This window comes from Tilletiaria anomala, assembly GCF_000711695.1.
Source record: "Tilletiaria anomala UBC 951 chromosome Unknown K437scaffold_154, whole genome shotgun sequence".
In the NCBI taxonomy this organism is placed as follows: domain Eukaryota; kingdom Fungi; phylum Basidiomycota; class Exobasidiomycetes; order Georgefischeriales; family Tilletiariaceae; genus Tilletiaria; species Tilletiaria anomala.
Genome location: NW_013546868.1, coordinates 10,940 through 29,905, shown reverse-complemented (window position 1 = coordinate 29,905; position 18,966 = coordinate 10,940). Strand labels below are relative to the sequence as shown.

General features: G+C 56.2%; 8 protein-coding genes across 8 annotated transcripts; 5 read left to right on the top strand and 3 right to left on the bottom strand.

Annotated features, from left to right (window-relative positions):
* Positions 1–150, top strand: K437DRAFT_229481 (uncharacterized protein; the record flags this gene model as incomplete). The annotated part of the gene is made up of 1 exon (XM_013384744.1): positions 1–150. A coding segment is annotated over one exon (150 nt), but the record flags the coding sequence as incomplete, so codon positions are not given.
* A 759-nt stretch (positions 151–909) lies between these two features.
* Positions 910–3,225, bottom strand: K437DRAFT_229503 (Pkinase-domain-containing protein; the record flags this gene model as incomplete). The annotated part of the gene is made up of 6 exons (XM_013384743.1): positions 910–990; positions 1,093–1,277; positions 1,381–1,530; positions 1,620–1,999; positions 2,070–2,982; positions 3,072–3,225. The coding sequence occupies 6 exons, from the start codon at positions 3,223–3,225 to the stop codon at positions 910–912; spliced, it is 1,863 nt and encodes a 620-aa protein (XP_013240197.1).
* Positions 3,226–6,221: 2,996 nt separating this feature from the next.
* On the top strand, positions 6,222–7,402 carry K437DRAFT_48131 (uncharacterized protein). Its single transcript, XM_013384742.1, has one exon. The coding sequence runs from the start codon at positions 6,318–6,320 to the stop codon at positions 7,164–7,166; it is 849 nt and encodes a 282-aa protein (XP_013240196.1). The 5' UTR covers positions 6,222–6,317; the 3' UTR covers positions 7,167–7,402.
* Positions 7,403–9,082: 1,680 nt separating this feature from the next.
* K437DRAFT_48029 (uncharacterized protein) lies at positions 9,083–10,035 on the bottom strand. Its single transcript, XM_013384741.1, has 3 exons — positions 9,447–10,035; positions 9,274–9,372; positions 9,083–9,171 (listed from the first exon to the last, which is right to left on the bottom strand). The coding sequence occupies exons 1-2, from the start codon at positions 9,747–9,749 to the stop codon at positions 9,286–9,288; spliced, it is 390 nt and encodes a 129-aa protein (XP_013240195.1). The 5' UTR covers positions 9,750–10,035; the 3' UTR covers positions 9,083–9,171; positions 9,274–9,285.
* On the top strand, positions 10,036–11,012 carry K437DRAFT_48028 (uncharacterized protein). The gene has a single exon (XM_013384740.1). The coding sequence runs from the start codon at positions 10,323–10,325 to the stop codon at positions 10,842–10,844; it is 522 nt and encodes a 173-aa protein (XP_013240194.1). The 5' UTR covers positions 10,036–10,322; the 3' UTR covers positions 10,845–11,012.
* A 507-nt stretch (positions 11,013–11,519) lies between these two features.
* K437DRAFT_296702 (uncharacterized protein) lies at positions 11,520–13,597 on the bottom strand. Its single transcript, XM_013384739.1, has 6 exons — positions 13,140–13,597; positions 13,021–13,067; positions 12,717–12,950; positions 12,278–12,638; positions 11,862–12,200; positions 11,520–11,765 (listed from the first exon to the last, which is right to left on the bottom strand). The coding sequence occupies exons 1-6, from the start codon at positions 13,425–13,427 to the stop codon at positions 11,640–11,642; spliced, it is 1,395 nt and encodes a 464-aa protein (XP_013240193.1). The 5' UTR covers positions 13,428–13,597; the 3' UTR covers positions 11,520–11,639.
* A 786-nt stretch (positions 13,598–14,383) lies between these two features.
* K437DRAFT_271016 (uncharacterized protein) lies at positions 14,384–17,403 on the top strand (the record flags this gene model as incomplete). Its single annotated transcript, XM_013384738.1, has 3 exons — positions 14,384–14,459; positions 14,534–16,072; positions 16,151–17,403. 3 exons carry the CDS (start codon positions 14,384–14,386, stop codon positions 17,401–17,403), a joined length of 2,868 nt encoding a protein of 955 aa, XP_013240192.1.
* Positions 17,404–17,608: 205 nt separating this feature from the next.
* On the top strand, positions 17,609–18,168 carry K437DRAFT_259989 (uncharacterized protein). The gene has a single exon (XM_013384737.1). It carries the CDS (start codon positions 17,829–17,831, stop codon positions 18,072–18,074), a length of 246 nt encoding a protein of 81 aa, XP_013240191.1. The 5' UTR covers positions 17,609–17,828; the 3' UTR covers positions 18,075–18,168.
* Positions 18,169–18,966: the final 798 nt, after the last annotated feature.

Below are 18,966 nucleotides of genomic sequence, written 5' to 3'. Positions count from 1 at the left end.
ACCCGCGGTGTCCTCAAGCTCTTCCTCGAGTCCGTCATCCGTGACTCAGTCACTTACACCGAGCACGCCAAGCGCAAGACAGTCACATCGCTCGATGTCGTCTATGCCCTCAAGCGACAGGGACGCACTCTTTACGGGTTCGGCGGCTGAGCTGCGAACGTAAGCAGCACACAATCACACTGCGCCAGCGTGGTTGGTCAGCCTCTTCTCCCACGACTGGCTTCATTCATCGCAAGCGGGCAAGCATTTATTGTGGCGTGTTCCCTTCTGCCAGTTTTTCTCTTCTGTACAGCATTGATACTCTACGTTGTGTATGACTCGACTGTAACTCATCTTCTCATCCTCTAACAAGCTTTTCCACGCGTACCGGGGCCAAGTGTGCTGGTCGATGGAGAGGAGGCGCTCTGCACGCGTACCACCTCTCTGACGCTTGTGCGTCCCTGTCCAGCCCCCGTTTTCATGACTCATCTCACTGCGCTGTGCTTCATGGTGGACATTTTTGCGAGCGCCCCAAGAGTCGCTACCGCAACGCATCCAGCTCCTTACCTCTGAGTGGGATCCGATAGCTGAACCAAGCCGCTGGGCTTCTACGTGTGTTGATGGGGTTATCCCTCACGCGTTCAAGATCCTTGTCCCTCTCCATCCCCTGTCCGACCAACTTGTCGCGCTTACCGAATACCTCGATGAATGTAGGCGTTTGGTCGTCATCGTCATCAAATGTCATTAAAAGAGCTGGTGGCCTACACAATTTTGTGATATGTATCCAGTCCCAGATCCCAAGCGTTGGTCACACGAACCCAAGGGCTATAACGTCGCAGCAGCAACGAGGAAAGGGGTCACTTTACCCGGTCCGTCTCGCTCGGGGGAAAGCCCATAGAAGGTCGGTTGGTGGACCACGTCTCCGTCATATCACTTCTTGTACTGTTCACGAGCAGCTTTGATCAGAGGCGCCAAGGTCCGCAGGCTCTCGGAACGCTTGAGGAACGGATGCTGCAGTGTCGAGAACAAGGCGGGAGGATGCGTCAGCATTCGCGAATCTCTCACACGTAATACAGCCATTCCATGTGAATGGAGACGAGGGCGACCACTCACGCCTAGCGCCCCTGCCGCGTCGGGCCTCCGCTCTGCATCCACATCCAAGCATGTCTTAAGGAAGTCTCGGAAGCTGGTCGATAGCTGCTCGGGATTATTGATCTTTGGCGTGCCGTTGGTCGCGATCAGGTAGAGCGCTCGCAACGGATTCTCATTCAGGTACGGCGGCTCGCCCTCGACCATTTCTGACGCGTGCGCAGCATGATGACAAAGTCAGATGGGGACACGTCAGCTGGGCGTATCCGAGGTGAATTGGCAATCCGAATCGCCAAACGGGGACCAGCTCACCAATGCACATAATTCCCAGACTCCAGATATCCACCTTGGGCCCATACTCTTTTCGAGTGACCACCTCTGGCGCCATCCAATATGGTGTACCGACCATAGTCGTGCGCTTTGCTTGTGACTCGCCGATCTGTGCACAGAAGCCAAAGTCGGCTGCACGCAAACATATTAAAGGATTGCGTGATGATCAGCGACGCGCTCGCATGGGGTTTATCTCACGCTCAGGGCCCGGCGCTACTCACTCAATTTGATATCACCTTGCAAGCTCAGGAGGATATTATCGCTCTTGATGTCTCGATGGATGACGCGATGCTCGTGCAAATGCTTCAACCCTTCCAGTACCTCGCGGCTGACGGCTGCGATCTGGCCTTCGGTCATGATGTTGCACGTGACTACGTCTGTCAAGCTGCCGCCTTCCATGTACTCCATGACAACCCAGAGGTCACCCTTGTAGAGGAACGAGTCGATGAAGTTGACAATGTTGCGGTGCTGCGATTCCTTCATGACGAGGATCTCGTTGATAATCAGGTCCTTCTTGGGCTGCTGCTCCAAGTTCATCTGCTTGATCGCGACCGAATGGTTTGTGCCGACCTGATAAGCAGTGTACACACCACCGGATGCGCTGACGTGACGAGAAGCAGAGATGTTAGATCACACACTGAATCCACTCTACCAACACCCCGGATACTCACCCCTGGCCGACCTTGACAAGACTCCTGTAAAGTTGTGTGGGATCCGCATCGGTGCAGATGGCTTGCAGCTTCGCAATGACATCCGCATCATTGACCTGGTTCTTCTTCGTGTCCCTTCTCCTAGGCTGCGCCCCGCCCGTCTTTTCCTTTGTGCTGAGCTGTTTTGTCGGCTGCTGGCCGGCCTTCTGCGCGTGCGAGGAGCCCAGTGGCGGCGACTTGCTGCTCGCCTGTGCAGCTGCACCTGCACCAAGCGACCGCGACCGTGACGGCTTCGATGTCGCTCCGGATGGTGGTGTGGCGCCAGCCGCTGCCGCAGAGGCAGCAGCAACAGACGGAGCTTCTGGGGGCGGCCGTGCCGCGATGGGGGCCTTGGACGGCTGCTTTTGCGAGGTGGAGCGTGACGGCGGCGACGGACGGCTGTCCACTGCCGCCATCGGCGGCGTTGCCGCTGATGGAGCTGGGCGAGATGGCTTGAGATCACCGTACGGGGAGCTTGTCGCCGGCTCAGATGGCCGCCAGGCTGCCTTTAAGGACGGACCAGGAGGCAGAGGAGCGGCCCGGGGCTTTTCGTACACCGCTGGCGGTGAATTCACACCACCCATGCCAAGCTGCTGCTGTTGTTGTTGAGACAGGCCAGCAACGGGTGGCGCAGCCTGCGCACCGCCGAACTTGGTGAAGACCGCATCCTCCTGGTTCGTCTGCATCCCTTGCTGGTAAAATGCGACAATGTCCATCACAGCCTGCGGATTCGCCGCCTGATCCTGCTTGCTGATACCTGAATCTTGTAACAGCTGCTGCCATTCTTTCGGGAGACCTGTGAACTCGCCCGTGTCCGAGTTGAAGCCGACGTGCGTCAAATGCACCGGATCGTACGGTGTCGAGATCTCAATCTTCTTTTGCTGTGAGAAGACATCTGTTGTATGGTACACAATCGCTAGCTGTAAGCCTTGCAGTCCTTCACAAATGGCAAAAGACAGAATGTTTTCGCTGCGTCGTACTCACCACTCATGCTGTTGACGAAGCCACCGAAGACGCTCTTGAAGGTGTTACGATTTGGATCCCTTGCGCGGAAGCTGCTCAAATTCGTTTGTCCACCAGTGCCTCCTGGAGGTCCGCCGAAACCACCACCATAGCCGGAGCCATCGCTGAAGTCCATCCCCTGCGTCTGACCGCTCAAGCAGCCGGCACCAAAGTTTACGTCAGGGTTGCTCATCGCCAAGGGTGAGCTGGCGATGCTGAGCGCCAGCATACCACCATCGCCTCCTGCGCCTGCGGCTCCTGCTCCGCTGAACTGGCCACCTGTAGCTGCGGTGCGCAAGGACGGCAGGCTCTCTAGCCCGGTCGTATGCGAGCGCACAGGTTTCGGAGGCATCGGTGAGTGGCCGGCGCCGGGACCGAGTACTGTGGGCAAATGACTCCTTGCTGCCGATCCGGGTGCTCCGGTGTGACCAGATGCGGATGCCGCTGCACTGACGCCATTGGGTAGAGGCAGGGACGACGTGCTGCTGCTATTGCTCCCCCCGCTCCCTGCTGTTACGCCAGCCAGTGAGGCAGGCGAGCCATACGCTGCTGGTAGGCCGGCACGCATCGCGGCGGATGTGCTGCCGTAAGCTTCTGCAGCTGGCAAGCCGACAGCAGCGGGTCCTGCTGGACCGCCGGGCCGGAAGTTTCCTACCCCGCCCATCATGCCTCCTGCCCCGCCCACTCCTCCTCCCGAAGAGGCACCAGGACCGACGCCAGAGACGTAAGATGCCCTCTGATTTCGTGAATTGGACGTGAAGCTGCTGCCCGCTGCGATCGAGGGTGCTGATCTCCCGACAAATGTGGACTGTGCGCCACTGATTCCTATCCCTCCTCCTCCACCTCCCATCGCTCCGAGTGAGCCGGGTGGCGGAGGCGCGGACCGCTGCGGCACAAAGTCACCGAACATGGAGGAAGGCGGGCCACTGCCGGGTGGAAATCCCGGAGCGGCGGACATGGAGGCGCGTGTCGATGGCCCCGGACCTGCTCTCGAAGTAGAAGGACCCGGCATCGCTCCGCTGAAGCCTGCAGCCCCTGTTCCTATCCCCGCTACACTAGACAGGACGCCATGGGGATGGTTGGCACTGAGGTCACCTGTGCTGGAGCTGCCGGGGACGCCTGACAGGTAGTCGAAGTCATTGTTCGCAGGACTTCCGTTCATCGTTGCTGACGCAGGGAAGAGGCGTGCATCCAGGTGTGTCAAAGGGACTTTGTTGCCGTGCGTTGAATGCGGATCGATGTGCGAGTGTTAAGGTGCAGGTGGGCTCGACGAGACGCTCCGAAACGGCCGCGAAACAGGCGTGATGTTCTCTTACGGCTCGTTCAGGAGCCAACTGAGTCAAACAGGGGAAGCTGCTCTGTGAATGCTGTCGCTGAAGGAGGCAAGCCTTTTGTTCTCCAGGCTGTATCCTTCCCTTTTGGGCTCTTATAACAACGCTGCTGCTGCTGCTGCTGTTGTTGTTGTTGTTGTTGTTGTTGCCACTTCTACGACTGCTATAGACTTATCCAGAATCGCTGAAGTTTGACCAACATTGACAACGTGATCGTCGGCTGTGACTCGGTCGTGGGCAACTCGATAGCCCTGTCCTGCAGGCGGATTTTGGGCGGACCTTTCTCTGGCTTGTTTGTGTGACCTGTTGTCACCAGTCGCAGATCGGCGTCGAAGTCGCTTTCAAGGAGGAGTGAGGATGGGAGTTTGCAGGGCTTGGTTGAAGGGGGTGGGTTGACCCGGTCTGAAAGGAGGATGGCCTGACCTGAACAGATGGTACAAAGGCGTAGAAAGTTGAGGGTGCGAGCTGTACGCAGCACGCATGAAGCGTCCCCCTCCCCACGAGACCAAAATGACGCAAAAGAGTCGCGGCTGTGGCCTGCCGTATGTGCAACGTCTTGAGGTGATGTCTATTGATTTCGAGCTCGTGCTGAACCGGATATTCCTGGTCCGTGTCCTACTTGGCCCTTGGAGTTGATAGAAGGCCTTGCTGACGGAGGTTGAGTCGGCCTGGAGCACCAGACTTGGGTGTGTGTTTCCCTCCCTTTTCTCTCTCTTTCTCCAGTCCGCGTCGAAAGAAGTGATCAGTCAGACCGAGACAGAGTCAGCAGGCGAGCCTGCGAAACGGGGGGCTGCCTGCTGCGCCGACCGTCTGACTCTCAGCAGGCCACAGTTGAGAGCCAAAGTGTGTGCGTGCTACTCGACTGTGCTGCAGTGCTGCCACCCTTCGCGGGTGGGCGCTTCTGGGCATGGGCGCGGACTTCGGATCTCGGATCGAGCCGAAGTGACTAACTGTGAGAGTGCCGCCGTGCCTCTGCCGTTCCCTACCTATGTGTCTTCGCGGTGATCGCTTATCGACCAGCTGCCCAATACCCATCCATCAATTGATATGTATGTTCCGCTGCGTGTACCCCATTCGGGCGCTTCAGTCACCACAACCGACGCAAAAGAATCTCGCTCTCGACCAGGCCCATTGGAGGCCTTGGAATGAAAGGGTACAGGCCTTTTGATTTCAGATAATGCGGACTGCGAAAGAGCGCATGTGATATGCCGATTGTGATGCACGGCGACCGAACGAGGAAGCAGATAGCTTTCTGTCCAGGATTGATGGTAAATAGGGTTAATGAGTAGTGTGTACTGTGTCCACTGAGCACGCAGACCTGCGCAGCTGCAATTGAAGTCCAGCAAACTGCGAGCAGTCCTTTGTATTCTCTGATGGGCTCATCTACGTAGCAACTGCATCGCCACTTGACAGACTGTCGCAAGGTCGGTACATCACTAGCAAGGTGCCTCAGCGTAGCTTTGAGTCGCGCGTGTATGGTGTGCGCAGGGGCTAGGGTCGGTGGCCCGTATCTCCTCGCGTTCGACCAAGGTTCGACCCTCTGCGTGGATGGTTTTGCGAATATCCCAAAGAACCACTGCAACAGGCCACGCACAAAGTGCGCAGCGCATTCGACGGCAAATAGGACCCAAGAGGGAAACAAGCTTAGGAAAGCACCCCTCTCCCACTGTCCACGTGCGCCCTCCGCCACATCTACTGCACTAGCTGCCGCTCTTGCCCTTGCCCCCTTTGCCATACCCCAATCATCGAGAGCCTCATAAAGCGCGATTGAACAGCACCCAGGGGGCAATGGTAATCGCAGCAGCTGGGTTTGCACTCGCCCACTGAGGGGATCTGACTGCCACGCATTCCCATTGGTAAGGCTCGATCGAGGTGCTTTGAGGTAAACCACGAGAATATGGCTTCCGAAGGAGCTTCAGATTTTCACATGCTGTCCTTGCCTGCTCATCAAGGGCATGGAGGCATGGAGCAGAATGGTCAAGCTGACGGCGACGGACACGCGGGCACGCCGGCTTCCGTTGTTGCAGCAGCGTGTACCACCAAACCGGCACAGCGGCAACAGCAGGAGCCTGGCCATGTGGAAGATGCCGAGCCGCGAATGATCTCCATGCTAGCAGCCAACGACACGGGGCGTCCCAAATTCCGATCATCACGGGCTGAGCTATCCGGATGTGGAGCAGCTGTCCCGGTCACTGCGTGTAGCTACAAGCTCGAGAAGCTGCGGCGAGCCATGCTGCAGGTAGACGAGCAACTTGTCAAGCTCGGTGCTACGCGCTTGGAAGAGTACATTGAAAAGTATGGGTCAAGCAGTGGTGCTGGCGAGGACATCGGCGAAGGTAGTGGCAGAAACGGCGCTTCAACGGCGACTGTCGATCAATCTCCGAACGGAGCTGCAGGAGGCTCGACGAAGAAACGAAAGGCCGCGTTAGTAGACTCGTCGAGGGGCATCAGCACCCTCACCCCAGCCAACGCGCAATCTTTGGGAGACTTGGAGGAGGGCGAACTTAGAGCGCAGCCAACAGCAGCAGCGGCGGCAACATCAGCATCGTCAACGGCTGGGTTAGTAGCGGCGGGCCAGCTGGCGGCGTCAGTGCCATCAACCAGCAAGAAACGCAAGACCAAGCATTTCCATCTCATCGCGACGAAGAGCTACGTGTCGCAGTTGTACGAATACCTCCAAGGCTCTGCAGAATCGCTGGTCGCTGTCGAATGGGGATCGAGCAGCTATTACATCGGCGACGTGTGAGTGCCTTGACAGGGAGCAGCAGAAGGGCCCTGAAAGTAGTTCACATCCCATTTTGTCTGTTGCAGGATGGCGCCGGAGCACTTGCGGCATGTGGTTAAATGCACGGTCGACGGAACGCCGCACCAGCTCGAAGAAGGGTTCAAGACGTTGAAGGTGGCGCGAGAGGCCATGGCTAAGAAAATCCTGGTCGATACCTTTGGGCTAAAGCTTTTGACGGATGATTGACTGGCATGCGCCAAGACCTTCGTGCAGGCTGCGCCGAGAAAATGCGATCCAGCGAAGGATGCTAGTAGAAGGCTCGAGAGGCATGGTCAGGAAGGAGATTATGGTATACAGTAGAGCTTATCGCAAGAGCATTGCAAGCAGATTCACACACCCGGCATCCTTGTAACATATAGTATATTAGGCATCACAAACCTCGCGAAGCTTTTTGGGCAACGCGCGTTCTGCAATGAGAACCCTGCGCTGGCAATGCGTGCGCCAGCCTGGTTCAAGTTATTTTCGTCACCCTTTGGATGCATTGCAGCGAGGCGGCGTCGAATGAATGCATCCGAGTCTGAGGTTGATCTCGGACGAAGCCCGACCTGGCTTCCATTTCCGAGGGGTTCCACCTCAAATATTATCAAGAACCTGGTGCAGCTGCTTTTCTTCACCAAAATTCCAACTCCAGGTGAGTGTAGACACCTGGCTCGGGGATAAGCTACAGGCTGAGCATAGGAAGATCGATCGCTGTCGCGGTGTTCCAGCAAGATGACCTAGAATGATGCTCGAAGTCATCGCTTTGGTCGTTCTGACGCGGGAGACAGCATGCCCAGGACGTTGAGTCGTCGATTGGGCAGATGAGACTGTCGTAACCCTAATAGCGCTGCTTGGTCGGCTGACACCACAATGTTGTTGTGAATTCTATGCTGCTCAGTGCTCGCAATTCAGGGCAACTTCAACGCTGTTAACGCCACCCCCCCTTCTCTCCATTTGTAGAAAGGGCCAAATGCACCCTGCAAATGGCCTGGCACCTCGCAAGATGCCCAGGGTCGCCCGAAGTCAAAGACTAGCCTCCTCATCTTGAATCTCCTCTTGAAATCTATCGATCAAGAGCCAGCCCAGCTGTTGGCTGGATACAAGTTACGCGTCTAGGCAATACTACCACGCACTTCACGTTGTGTATCTCGTCGTATCGCTCAACATTGCGCGTGTGACTCGTATGTGTGCGCCGTACTTTTTTCAAACCGTCAGCTCTGACCGGAATGTATCGAAATGTGCGATGAGCGATAGGTGCGAGGGGCCGTGAGCGCACCAAGTAGGCGACGCTGCTGCGTGCCAGATCCTGCGCATCGACGATCCTGTGTATGTATATCACATGCAAATCACCCGCAAAACAAAGCCACCAGAGTGCAGCAATACAGTCAAAGAAGCCTACTTTCCGAGATTTTATCAAAGCATATTGTAACAAAACAATAATACAACGAGAGACATCTTCAAACAATTGCGCATCTGAAGAAAAGCTGTCGATGAGGAGCGGAAGGTAGGAAGGCGTGGCCGGAGGCGTGTGAAGGCGGGATGATGAAAAGGCAAGGGAAGAAAAAGCGCACGGACCGTAAGAAAATTTGCGGGGAACAGAGTACAACGCCTGTAAGTGCTGCGGCGGCGGCGGTGCGCACGCTGCGATGCGTTCTCGACCATCACGCCAGACGTAAAGAAACAAGGTGCGAGAGACCATAAAGAGAGAAGACCATAAAGCCATAGCTAGCGAACTAGCAAGTCGAGCTGGCAGATGTGGCTGCTGCTGATGTTGCAGTGACACCCCTATCCAAAACATGTTGCGGTGCGGCGGAGGGTGTGTTTGCTGTGAAAGGGCACTGCCATCGGCTGTCCTTGTCGTAAGCAGGTGTGATAGTAGTGATGTGGATGAGATTGATGTGGAGAAGCGAAATGGCGGAAATCGCGTTTACTTCTTGGCAGCAGCCTTCTTGGTGACAGTCTGCTGGGTGGCCATAAGAGGTGTGCGCTGAGTGTTAGCGATCGTGGTACGGGAATGCGTAAGCGACAGGTATCGTCAGCCATGACTCGCAACAAGCACGGAGAAGTACGTTGCACGGCCATGGCGGACGATAGCCTGTAATTAGCTGCTCACCTTTGCCGCCGGCTTCTTGGATGTTGTCGTCTTCTTTGGCTTGGTCGCGGACGAGACCTTCTTGGCGGTAGCGGGCTGCAAGTCGATGCAAGTAGAAAAAAATCAGCGTCTAAAGGCAAGTAAGACGGTGAATGATGATGCACATTTACCTTCTTGGCTGGTGTGGCCTTCTTAACAGCTGGCTTTTTAACTACTGGCTTTTTGACCACAGGCTTTTTGACTACCTCCTTGACCTTGGGTGCGAGCTTCACCTTGCCAGACGGACCCTTGGGTAGGACGAAGATTTTCTTCTCTTCACCCTTGGTGATAGCCTTAGAGATGAGGTTGTTGAATGAGGCGGCGGGCATGGAAACGGTCTGAGGGTGTTTCTGGTGAATGTACTTTTTGATAGTAGGGCGGCCAATTCCAGAGCGCGCCTCCTCGGGGTGGGCAAGGATGGCCTCCTTGATCATTTGCTATTGATCGATTTCAGACGCGTTGAACACGGTGAAATTTTGTCGAGATGTGGATGAAACGGATACAAGGCGTCAGAATGAGTGATTAGGCACATTTGAAATGGGCAAAGTAAGGTATGAGTCCGTGTCTGTGTTCGGTCCCGCGGGGCGCCCTTGCTGCCGAGGCGCGCGCACGCGCGTCCTTGTCAACAGAGCGTGGTAGCAACGACGTCGTCTGTCGCGTCGCCACCATACAAAAGTGTGACCAAAATACCTCCAAGCTGTCCTCGTGTATCCCATCCATCGTTCTAGCTTGCTCCGAGGACGCTCCGACAACTGTTCGCGTCGCAACACGTACCTCGTAGCTGGAGCCGGTCGAGCTCGCCTTCTTGACGCTGGCCTTCTTCGGAGCGGCCTTCTTTGGTGCTGCGGCAGACATGATGGATGGTGCAATTTGTTCAGACTAGAGGGTCAAGTGTGACTGGAGTGCTTGCTGACGTGTTCGCGTTTAAGCAGAAAGTGTTTGATGAGGATTGATGATGGTGGCGGTGTCGGAAGGGAGGTGATATTGGGGGATGAGGGAAATGAACGATGGACGAGCTGTGCTTGCTGGGGCATATCAGGCTCGATTGGCGGCGCTCTCACCTGGATTCTCTCTCTGGTGCGCGCCTGCTGGTGCCTGCGCCCTGCGCCCTCAACAACCCTTCACTTGATCCCACACTTTCTTTGCTCTCTTTGCCTCTTTGTCCATGGGCCCGATCACACCTCTCCTTTCCGCCCATCCTGCTGCCCGCTCTGGCCTTCGGTGCGAGGCCTACATGCAGCAGCCGTCCCGCGGCGCTTCAGCTTGCGGGTGCGTTAGTCTCAATCATTTCGGCCGTGTCCTCCGGTCACAGCGTATCCGCCGATTCAACAATAGGAACGACATGGCTCCCTTTGCAAGGTTGGAGCCAAACGCCGGCAGCGCGTCCTGTGAATGGATTTGCGCTCGCGCTGATTCCGTTCACCGCCTGTTCATTCCATTCACAAACAGCCTCAGCCCGTGAAGGGAACACCTGTCGCAGGATGTTGGCAATACAGTCACAACCCATAACACGACAACAACAGGGCTAGCCCAGCCACTAGCCAGCCAGCTAACTGTCCAACGTCAACGGTCAACGGTCTTGTGTCAGCAACAGACTGCACAGGGTGTATACAGTCTGTTTTTTCTGCATGTGACTGCAAAAAGTCAGGCAGACCAATGATAATGGTCGAGATGGCCTCTCCACTGACGACGCACGCGTGACATCGAACGTGGACTAGTCATCAATCGCGAACCGAAGCAACGAAACAACACTGCGGCTCAGAAGAGCCAGATGCCAGTCTGGCCGGAATCGTGGCCAGACGCTTTGGCTTACACACGGCGATAGGCCCCTTCCATCCCTAGCGTACAGTGTGTAGATTTTCTGGTCATGGATCCTGAGGCATGAGTGATGGTGTCATGGCCCGCCCGACCGTGGCGCAGTTGCTCGGAGCTAGGAGCATTAACTCGACCTGAGCTTCGGAAGGGTCTTTCGAGCTCTGCGTACAGTGGCTTCCACATCGCGCATGGCAATGCCGCAAGGAGTGCATTGGCCTGCCTAGACTGCCTCTCCACATGATCACTTATTGCTAGGCGCCAGGTGACTACCTACACAGTTGGACATGAACCGAACCCCGCGACCAGAACTTTTTAACGCAAAGTAAGGGGTGCTCACATCGAGACTGCAAAGGCTCACTGACAAATGCGCTGCTTAGGCGGCACTGATTGGGAGGGAACGCGAATCATATCACAAGGTAACATACAATTACACGGATCATGACAATAAAGAACAGTCGAGAGAAAGAGCCGCACAGGTTGGAGCGAAGTGGTAGGGGTGTGATTCGTTTCTAGACAGCAATCCCAAGGCTCTGTCCGATAGCTGTCATGTACGAGTCTGCCAGCCTTGATAAGCTCTCCTTCTCTTCTTGCATCTTGAGGATCTGCGCGCGGTGCTGGAGATGGATCTCTTCAATCTGCAACATACAGCAGTGTTAGACGAGTAGAGGAAGGTGAAGCCGGCATCAGCTTAGTATCACTAGTGCGAGGGTCAGTTCGCATCATTCACTCACCTCCCTCTCGACCTCCTTGCACAGCCTGTCCTTCTCGCCAGCCTCCTTGAAAAGACCCTTCTTGAGCGCCTGCTTCTCCTGGACGACTGCGCCAAGCTCCTCGTTCCTGCGCTTCCACATGTCCCTCTTCTGCTCCAGCGCTGCCCGCAAACGCTCCGCGCGCGCAGTGTCCACCGAGATCTTTTGCTGCATCTGCTTGTGCTGGAACGTCAGCTCAGAGAGCTCTGACTCATTTGATGTGATGAGCGTCGACAGCTCATCTAGCGATGAAGCCTCCTTGCGCGTGCGTTGGAGCTCGGCTTGCACCGATGTCATCGCAGTCATGAGCGCTTTCAATTCCTGTCAAGAAAACATGACAGACAGAACACGGTCAGATACTATCTTCCCAACATTTACGTTCTGCTCGTCACACTCACTTCCTCAATGATGAGCATACCATGCCTCTTCTTGGTCTGACTCTTGAGGATCCTCTCCTTCTCCTCCAGCTCCAACTTCGCCTTGCCCAGCTTCCCCTCAACATTCTTGACCTTCTTCATCAACTCGTCGGGGCTCTGTCGGATCCTCTGCTTCAGCCTCTCCACATCTGTTATTAATTCGTGGATCCGCTCTTCGATCGCAATGCGTTCCTTCTCGTAGGCGTCCTTTGTCTCCAGTAAGTGCTCAAGCTCACGCATTCCCTTCTCTTGTGCGATCTTCAGGCGTTCAAGCGTCTCCTGTAGTGACATGTTGTGTGCAAGCACGGCCTCCACTTCTGGTACTTCCATCTTCTCTTGCTCTCTGCAGAGGAAGCGAGCGTCCACAAACAGACGTCAGTGCGTGCAGCTAATAAAAGGTACAGTGCTCTTTGCGACTCACTTGATCTTGGCGAGCTCGTGCTCCTTCTGTGCAAGCTCCATCTTGAGCTGATCCCGCTCAGCGACCAGATCCTCACTCCTCCCGACAAGCTCATCAAACTCTTGGATGCGATCGTGCCTGTGCAGCATAAAATTATGCAGCGCCGAGAGCTGTCGCTTGAACCTGTTCTTCTGAGGCCGCGTCATGTCTGAGAGGCCAAAGTCGTGAATCATTGCGCAGGAGAGCATCTCCTTGCTGCGTACGTAGACGGATGAGGACAACGTCGTCAGATTCGCTTGAGGGTCGGAGGGATGGACCAACTCACATTTCCCTGAAAAGCACGAGCTGAGAGTAGCTTGACTCGAACATTTCCTGAAAACGAGACAAGCAGGTAGGTTAGTACACATGCTCGAGCTCACAGTAGAGCATGCGTTTGTGGCGCACCTTGTACTCCATCTGACCCAAAGCCCTGGTCTTCTGCCTGCTAACCGTCTCCTCGTCCATGCCGCTTAGCGCCTGCAAAAAGGCAATGAACACTTTGTGCGCGGTTGTAGCACTGGGGTTGGCGATTTCATCCGGCGACAGGTTGAGGCCGATCTGGGGCATAAACTCGGTCAACTCCTTGACCGAAACGGCGGGGAACACAGCGGCAGGCCCAGGAGCCGCCGAAGTGCCAGTGCCCAAGGGCACGGAGCCCATTGGATCTGATGAAGGTGTAGAGTGCGGTGCCATGGAGTGCGACTTCTTCCTAGCAGGCGCGGCGTGCTGTTAGTAATGCTTTGTGTCACCTCAACGTGGTGTCACCTGCATTTGATGGAAGCGGCCACGTGAGGATGAAGGAGAGCGTAGATGCGAATCAACACAACGTCACACAAAAGAGAGCAGCGAGTGCGCGCGCAGCTGGAGAGCTCGGCGCGTCGCGTGTGCCGCCGCAGAAGCATTCGCGGGACTCGGAAATCAAGTGGAAGAAACAGCCAAGTGTAACTGGCACTGGATCAGCCGATTATCGAGTTGCAAATAAGGTCACGTGCAACCCCCTGAAAGAAAGAGATGGTGCGAGCGAGATTCTTGGCGTCGATGCGTCGTTCTTGGGACTGCAATCGACCGCAATCGATTTTGGGCTGTGCCTAGCCTGGAGGGTCGGTCCGATCGAAAGGCATCAGCCATTGTGTTTGATATACAAAGTGATGAAGGATGGCATCGAAGGGCTTGTGCTACCCGTCCATCGAAAAGCACGGCATTTCTTCAGGACTGTTCTGGAGCACCGGAAGCCCGGAAGGCACAAGACCGGAGTGGACGCCTGGAGCCATTGCCCCAGCACTTGCTCGGTTCAGTCAATAGAGTACATATCCGGGGAGAATAATCAAAGGTTGTTTCACCACTGGAGCAGCAACCGCATGGATTGGCCCACTTACAAGAAGGGCAGTGCTCTCTTTACCAGCTTATATGCAAAGGGGACGTCCATCGGGCACACGCTGAGCCTTGAGCTCAGAATTGAAAGCTGTGCGTCACTGGCACCGAACGACCCAATCTGCCTGCAATATTTCAAGTGCATTGCATACAAAGTCCACCTGGACAGCCAACAATCTCGACCTCCTGTCGATCGTCCATCCATCCTCTTCAACGCTCCCTCAACAGCTGACAGTCCCACTTGAAGCTCACCTTCTGCACCATTTCGTGCAAAGAGAATGCGAGTCACCCTCTCACGGACGTTGGCTGCGGCCCTCCTGTCCATCGTCCTGCTGCCCTTTCACCATGTACTAGGTAAGTGCACGGTGGCAAAGGAAACAATTCATGCGAATGTGACGAGCTAAAGCGCACGTCTCGGTCAACGACAGCATCGAGCACGTTGTCATCGCCTTTGCAGCAAATTGATCTTGCAGATTCAATATCCATCGAACCGCTCAATCCGACGGCTCCACCAGTAGAGCGCAGATACGAAGCGTTCGGCGGGCTTTCCCGACGTACGATCCGCCATAGCGACTCGTTCGTTCTTACTCTGCGCGCCTTTAACCAAACCTTCAAGCTTCATCTGGAGCCGAATGACGAGCTCGTCCATCCAGACGGCATCACTGTGCGGTATTCAGGCGAGCGAACTGAATGGCTTTCGCGTGAAGAGGTTAGAGCGTACCGTGGCGTCGTTCTGCACCCTGCATTCTCGAACCGCCGAAGGGCGGAAGATGAAGCAGGGCTGTGGCGGCGATCCGGCGAAGGGTCAGGTCAGGATGTCGGTCGTGACTTCGCGGACGGCATCATGGGGCACGCGTCGATTTTGCTGCACGACGACGGGACCCTGAATGGACGTCAACCCAGCTTCGAAGGGATGTTCAGCTGGACTGGAAACATGCACACCATCCAGACCAAGGACCGATACGAAGCCTCGCGGCAGGCAAGCGACCCTCGGCTTGAGAAGCGTGGATTGGATGGACATGTGAGCACTGGCCTTGTTGTACATCGTCGCTCAGATAGGATGAGCGAGAGCGAGATGCGCGCGCGTGGTCTCGCTCCTGTAGAGGAGCGGGCCGGAGAAGGTACACTTTCAACTGGATGCAACTCGGACAAGCTAGCGCACAACCTCAAATTCCAGAACGGCGATATCCTCCATGGCGAGACCTTTTTTGAGACGCCATCTGGCTTGTCTGTTGGCATGCGCAGGCGCAGCCTCGGAGAAAGATTCCCCGGCTTCGGTTCTCTCCTCGCGCTTTCCGAGGCACCTTCCGCAGATATGCAAAGTGGGACCACCTTGCACCACGGCTTGCCGACTTCAAGAGAATTGTCGTTCGACTACAATGCCTGGCAGCATATACTTCAACGTCGCCAAGCAACCGGCAGCGACACTGCTGGTCCAGGCAGCAACTCGTCTTATATCAGCACGATCGGTTCCCGCCAAGGCTGTCCAAATGCGGCGCGTGTGGTGTATATCGGCGCAGCAGCTGACTGTACGTACTCGACCCGCTTCAGCAACGAGTCCGACGTCCGAACCGCGATGCTCGAGAATCTTAATACGGTCAGCAACCTGTACAGGCAAACGTACAATGTCAGCATTGGTGTCGTCGAGCTCAATGTACAATCGGCTGCGTGTCCGACTAGCCCTTCGAGCTCGGCGATGTGGAACAGAGATTGCAGCAGCAGCTACAGTCTGGACAATCGGTTGAGTGACTTTAGCGCCTGGAGAGGCTCTAGATCCACGAACGGAACCGGCTTGTGGCACCTCATGACCGCGTGCGGCAGCGGGCAAGCTGGTGGCGAAATTGGCATCGCTTGGCTTGGGACGCTGTGCATGACTCAGGCGAGCCAGGAAGAACAACAGACTGTCAGCGGCACGGGTGTGAGCTCTCTGACGAACAGCATGTGGGAAGTCATCGCACACGAGATAGGTGCGTTTTCCAAAGGCTATCGACTCCAAATAAAATGAGGTCTCAAAACACTGACAACTTTTCATTCTGCATGCACAGGGCACAACTTTGGAGCGATCCATGATTGCTCGAGCGGCTGCTCGCTGCGGGGAAGCCTGGCTGTGCAAAGCTATGGCGCTACATGCTGCCCATCCTCGTCGTCTGCGTGCTACGGCTCGACCGACTACGTCATGAACCCAGTCAGCTCGCCCAGCGCGCAGACCTTTAGCGCTTGCACGATTGGCAACGTCTGTTCCTTGCTCGGCGGTGGGCTGGGGTCTGATTGTATTGTTGCGCCCGGCGAGCGCGCAACGTTGAGTGCGCAGCAATGCGGCAATGGGATTCTAGAGCCGGGAGAAGAGTGCGATGCAGGACCGAGGGGCAGCCAGTGCTGCTCGACCACATGCAAGCTGACCAGCGGCTCGCGGTGCGATCCGCTCGCCAGCGCGTGTTGCACGGATTCATGCCAGTATGCGCCATCGACGAAAGTGTGCCGGCCTTCGATCGACGACCGCTGCGACTCTGCCGAAATGTGCAGCGGCACGTCGGCGGAATGCCCGGCGGACGTGACCAAGCCCGACGGCAAGGAGTGCGGAAGCGACGGCTTGATGTGCGCGTCTGGGCACTGCACGTCGCGCGACCAGCAATGTCAGCAGCAGGGCACGAGTCTCAACTTGACGCAGGCCTGCCCTGTCAGCACGAGTGGTACGTGCAGCATCGCCTGTCTCGACCCGCGCGGAGGCAACAGCTGCCTCGTCTTGCAGCAGACGTTCATCGACGGCACATCGTGCGGCTACGGCGGGCGCTGCCGCAGCGGCGAATGCGTCCGTGGCGATTGGCAGTCGACGTTCCGCAGCTGGTACACGAACAATCTGCGCATCTCCATCCCTGTCACGATCGGCGCCGCCATTCTCGTCCTCTTGATCCTTGCATGCATTGTGCGCGCATGCAGGCGCCGAGGAGGCTCGTACGCCGATAGCCGGGCGGTGCCGTCTACTGCGTGGCGGAGCCGCGATGCACAGCAGCATCAGAACCAGAGACATTCGCGCTCTTCATCAGCACACGCTAATGATGCGCTGCGGCAGTCACGACAGTACCATGCGCCCAACATGCCACCCCCTCCGCCTCCGTCAGCGGCACCGACAAGTTATGGGCAGGTTCAGCGGCAAAGGCAGGCTTATAGTGGGTCTGGATACGAGAACTACGGATACGATCATATACCCAATCCGAATGCCCCACCTCCCGTTCCACCTCGACATGGACAAGCAGTACCTTCTCCATGGGTCGACACGAGCCAGTACAACGGCTATTAAGCCTTGGCATTTCTGCATCCCCTCTCCCGACGATCTGCCCCCAATTGCATGGACTTTCACGTTCATGCCAACATCCCAAGGAACATTTCGCATACATTGTGTCAGGAAGCATTCCCCTACTGTACCATCTGCTATTTCTCCAGCATCATTTCTCTGATGGACAATTGCAGCACACGAACGACGATGGGTAATCTTCATTGGCTTGCCGCTTGGTATCATAGAAATTGTGATGTAATACAACAGCGCCAGCGAGCCCGTCAGCACGTTGACCTGTTTTTCTTCCGCATGAGCCCCTGGACGATGCAGCTCTCTGCGCTGAGCCCTCGGTGATCCAGATCGCGTTGAGCCTGACCATGTATTCCAATCTGTATGATACTGCCATTTAGCTGCCGGTTGCTTAAATCACTGTGCTTGCTTCACTCTGTATGGTCCAAAAACACAAGGAGAGCAAAAAAGCAAAGTTCTTGCCGGGTCTCTGTGCTCTGCTTCCAATCCCGCGCCCCACCCCTGCTCGAGTCGTTCGGCACCAGCCCGACGAGAAGCGTGACCTGCGCATCCAGAACAGGTCCACCGAGTGGGACCATGGATTGCCAAAGGCGACCGACCGCCGCGTGAAAGACGTTTGCACAGAGCCTCGGTCTACTCAAAACGTCCCAGGCTCATGTGTATGAAAATGATGCAAGCAGCCCGAGTAGATGCATTGCGACTGGGCTGCGGTCGGCGCAGTCCAGCAAGCCGCGAAGTCCTTGGTGAATTGGGGGATCGATCAGGTGCGTATGAGTTGCCTCTGTCGCAACATGGTTGGACCCTTTCTTGGTTTCTACCATTGTGGCAGCCAGAGCACACAGCCCTACAGTGTGGATTCTGGTCGCACCCTACTGTGCGGCAGGGGCGGAATTCGGAAAAGGTTGTGGGTGGAACGTGCGCACGCGCCGCCTGCCTCCTCTGGTGCCAGGCGCCTGGCTGGTCTATTAGCTTGGCAAGTAGTCTTGAAAGTGAGTTTGGGCTTGCGCTCGTACTCGGAAGGCAGGCTGTCTGTGAGTGGGATCCTCGAGCAGCTAAAATATATTTTGATCCTCCCATTACAGCTGGCTTTGCGCTGGGTACATACTCTTCTCCATGTTAGTAGCGAGGCGGTGAAGAGGCGTGCAGACTGCAGCAGAGTCGAGTGCGTGTGTGTCAGCTGCATGGATCGGACATGCTGATTCGCCTGCGCGCGTCGTGCTCCAACAAGTAGCAGCCTGCCCCCATCGTAAAGCTGCGCCAGGAGGCGTGTGTGTCCACAAAAGGAGGGCGAGCGTCGGCCAGAAAAGTTTCACAAGGTGGGTCAACCGGTTCGTCATCCCTCCGTCCTATCCGCTGTTGCGTCCGCGACCCGGTGAGGCGCTCAAAGCCGCACAAACAGAAAGCAACGACACCCAGTTGTAACACGGCTTGGTGCTGGCAGCGCCTGTTTGACGAGCTGCTGACAGCGTCCGCCCTCACTCTGCTCATTTCAGAGGCAAGTTCGTCATCGCACATCTGGCTTGCAGCAGCAAAAGAGATCCAAGCATCAGCCTGTGT

What these genes read in the sequence shown, in the direction of transcription:
- K437DRAFT_296702 (XM_013384739.1), bottom strand. Translation starts at nt 13,427, where the DNA reads ATGGCACCGCACTCTACACCTTCATCAGATCCAATGGGCTCCGTGCCC. An exon ending in CACGAGCTCGCCAAGATCAA is followed by an intron (nt 12,639 to 12,716) that starts GTGAGTCGCAAA and finishes CTTCCTCTGCAG; the next exon opens with AGAGCAAGAGAAGATGGAAG. An exon ending in GCAAGGAGGTCGAGAGGGAG is followed by an intron (nt 11,766 to 11,861) that starts GTGAGTGAATGA and finishes TGTATGTTGCAG; the next exon opens with ATTGAAGAGATCCATCTCCA.
- K437DRAFT_48131 (XM_013384742.1), top strand. Translation starts at nt 6,318, where the DNA reads ATGGCTTCCGAAGGAGCTTCAGATTTTCACATGCTGTCCTTGCCTGCT.
- K437DRAFT_48029 (XM_013384741.1), bottom strand. Translation starts at nt 9,749, where the DNA reads ATGATCAAGGAGGCCATCCTTGCCCACCCCGAGGAGGCGCGCTCTGGA. An exon ending in AGGCCACACCAGCCAAGAAG is followed by an intron (nt 9,373 to 9,446) that starts GTAAATGTGCAT and finishes ATCGACTTGCAG; the next exon opens with CCCGCTACCGCCAAGAAGGT.
- K437DRAFT_48028 (XM_013384740.1), top strand. Translation starts at nt 10,323, where the DNA reads ATGGACGAGCTGTGCTTGCTGGGGCATATCAGGCTCGATTGGCGGCGC.
- K437DRAFT_259989 (XM_013384737.1), top strand. Translation starts at nt 17,829, where the DNA reads ATGGTCCAAAAACACAAGGAGAGCAAAAAAGCAAAGTTCTTGCCGGGT.